General features: G+C 56.7%; 1 protein-coding gene across 1 annotated transcript in view; it reads right to left on the reverse strand.

Moving 5' to 3' along the window:
- Positions 1-717: 717 nt before the first annotated feature.
- The window catches only part of LOC106725197, a 2,206-nt gene continuing 805 nt past the window's right edge, over positions 718-2,118 (reverse strand). The window contains exons 2-3 of the mRNA XM_014535400.1: positions 1,318-1,584; positions 718-1,252 (exon numbers count right to left, since the gene is read on the reverse strand). Coding sequence (XP_014390886.1) covers positions 763-1,252; positions 1,318-1,584 — 757 coding nt within the window. The 3' untranslated portion in view covers positions 718-762. The remainder of the gene's footprint in view (positions 1,253-1,317; positions 1,585-2,118) is intronic.

A 2,118-nucleotide genomic window follows, 5' to 3' on the forward strand; every position in this document is an offset into this window, starting at 1 on the left:
AAGCTCAGGCATGGGAACATGGACCAGACTGATGAATCTCAGAGGAAAGGAGGAAGGGGGAAGGCGGGAAGAGATTCACCAAAGATCTTATATGTATACTAGAGGCCCCCGGTGGGGTCCCTCAGCCTAGCCTGCAGGGATCGGGTTGAAACCTGCAGTGCGACATGCTCTGAGGGGTCCTGGATTGTGAGAGGGCCCAGGCCAGGACAAGGGACTCCACTGGTGCACGCATCTGTGCACCCGGCCTCTAGTTATACTGAAATTTCTCTCTTGAAATATTAATGTTTATTGCACATAACATCTAGATATATAAAAGCCTAAGCGAAAGTTGGACCAGTGCGATGATGCGCAGTGAGCACCAGGGGGCAGAGCTCAGTACACAGGCATGGAAACATGGAACAGACTGATGAATCTCAGAGGGAAGGGGATGGGGGAGGGCGGGAAGAGATTCACTAAAGATCTTCTATGCATACTAGAGGCCCCGTGGGGTCCCTCACCTGGCTTGTGGGGATTGGACATGCCCTGAGGAGTCCCGGATGGTGAGCTGGTGCAGGCCAGGCCCAGGGACCCCACTGGTGCACAAGTCTGGGCACCAGGCCTCTAGTTATAGTTAAAATTTTTTTCTTGAAATATTGTTTACTGCATGTAACATTATATTTAAAATCGTTTTTCTTGAAAAAGAGAAAGAAAATGCCAAAGAAATAAAAAAATGAAAATAAATAAAATAGAGCTTAGTAGAGCCTTTAAAAGGAGCAATAGCATTCATGTGGCTGGAGTTACCCGAGCACCTGCAGTGACTCCGACGGGACGTGCACACAGGTCTGCAGTCCTGATGTCTGATGGATCCAGGACCGAGAGCAGCTCGGGGGCGGCCCACGGGCTCGGGACACACTCTGGGCCCCACGAGGACGCCCCTGTCGCCACAGGCCTGGAGCTGAAGGCCGTCCCTGAGCGCGTCATGGCCGGTTTCTGTCCTGCCACGGGGAAGGCTGCAGCGCCAAGTGCACAGTGACCCCCTGGGCCACGACCCGTAGACGCCGGACCGGCTGCGGGAGGTCGGGGTCCGTGGCTCTCACTCCCCGTCGGGACTTTCAGTCTGAGCCGAACCCTGTGGCTGAGGAGGATCCGGGTCCGACACTGCAGGCCTTGGGCTCGGGAAGCACTGGAGCGGTGCCCAGAGCCGGGGCCACACAGGGCAGGGGCGGCGCCGGTCCAGCGCCCTCTGCAGGGCGGCCGCCTGGCCGGTGAGGGGGTGTCTTCCTCAGACACAAACCCGATGCGGGGGCATCTTCCTCAGACACAAACCCCGATGAGGGGGCGTCTTCCTCAGACACAAACCCCGATGAGGGGGCGTCTTCCTCAGACACAAACCCCGATGAGGGGGCGTCTTCCTCAGACACAAACCCCGATGAGGGGGCGTCTTCCTCAGACACAAACCCCGATGAGGGGGCGTCTTCCTCAGACACAAACCCCGATGAGGGGGCGTCTTCCTCAGACACAAACCCCGATGAGGGGGCGTCTTCCTCAGACACAAACCCCGATGAGGGGGCGTCTTCCTCAGACACAAACCCGATGCGGGGGCATCTTCCTCAGACACAAACCCCGATGAGGGGGGCAGAGGCCTCTGCCTGCCCCGCCACGGAAGGGGCGGTGCCAGTCGCAGGCGTCACGTCGGGACACGTGGGTGCATGGATGGGGGATAACATGCCCACAGGGAATATGCCCGTGGCCTGGGCGCGTATTGGCCAGAATTTACGGGTAATTTCTATTCAACTTGGTGTTTCCGCTCAACCCGGGGCCTCGTGCCTTGGTGTGCCGTGTGGGGCCTCTTCTGGGGGTGTTCCGTGCCCCCAGATCCATGCGGATGGGACAGAGTGACCGTGGCCTTGTTGGGAACCGGGCCTTGGCCAGTGTACTCCAGGTCAGAGGGGTCAGGGTCTGGGGTGGGGGCGCCCTCACTGAGTGACAGGTATTCTTATATATTTATTTATTTTTAAAGATTTCCTTTTTAAAAAGATGTATTTTTTATTGATTTCTGGGAGGAAGAGAGATAGAAACCTCAAGATGAGATTCAATCACTCATTGGCTGCCTCCTTTATGCCCCCTACTGGGGAAAGA

Source organism: Myotis brandtii, unplaced genomic scaffold (genome assembly GCF_000412655.1).
Source record: "Myotis brandtii unplaced genomic scaffold, ASM41265v1 scaffold1013, whole genome shotgun sequence".
Taxonomy (NCBI): domain Eukaryota; kingdom Metazoa; phylum Chordata; class Mammalia; order Chiroptera; family Vespertilionidae; genus Myotis; species Myotis brandtii.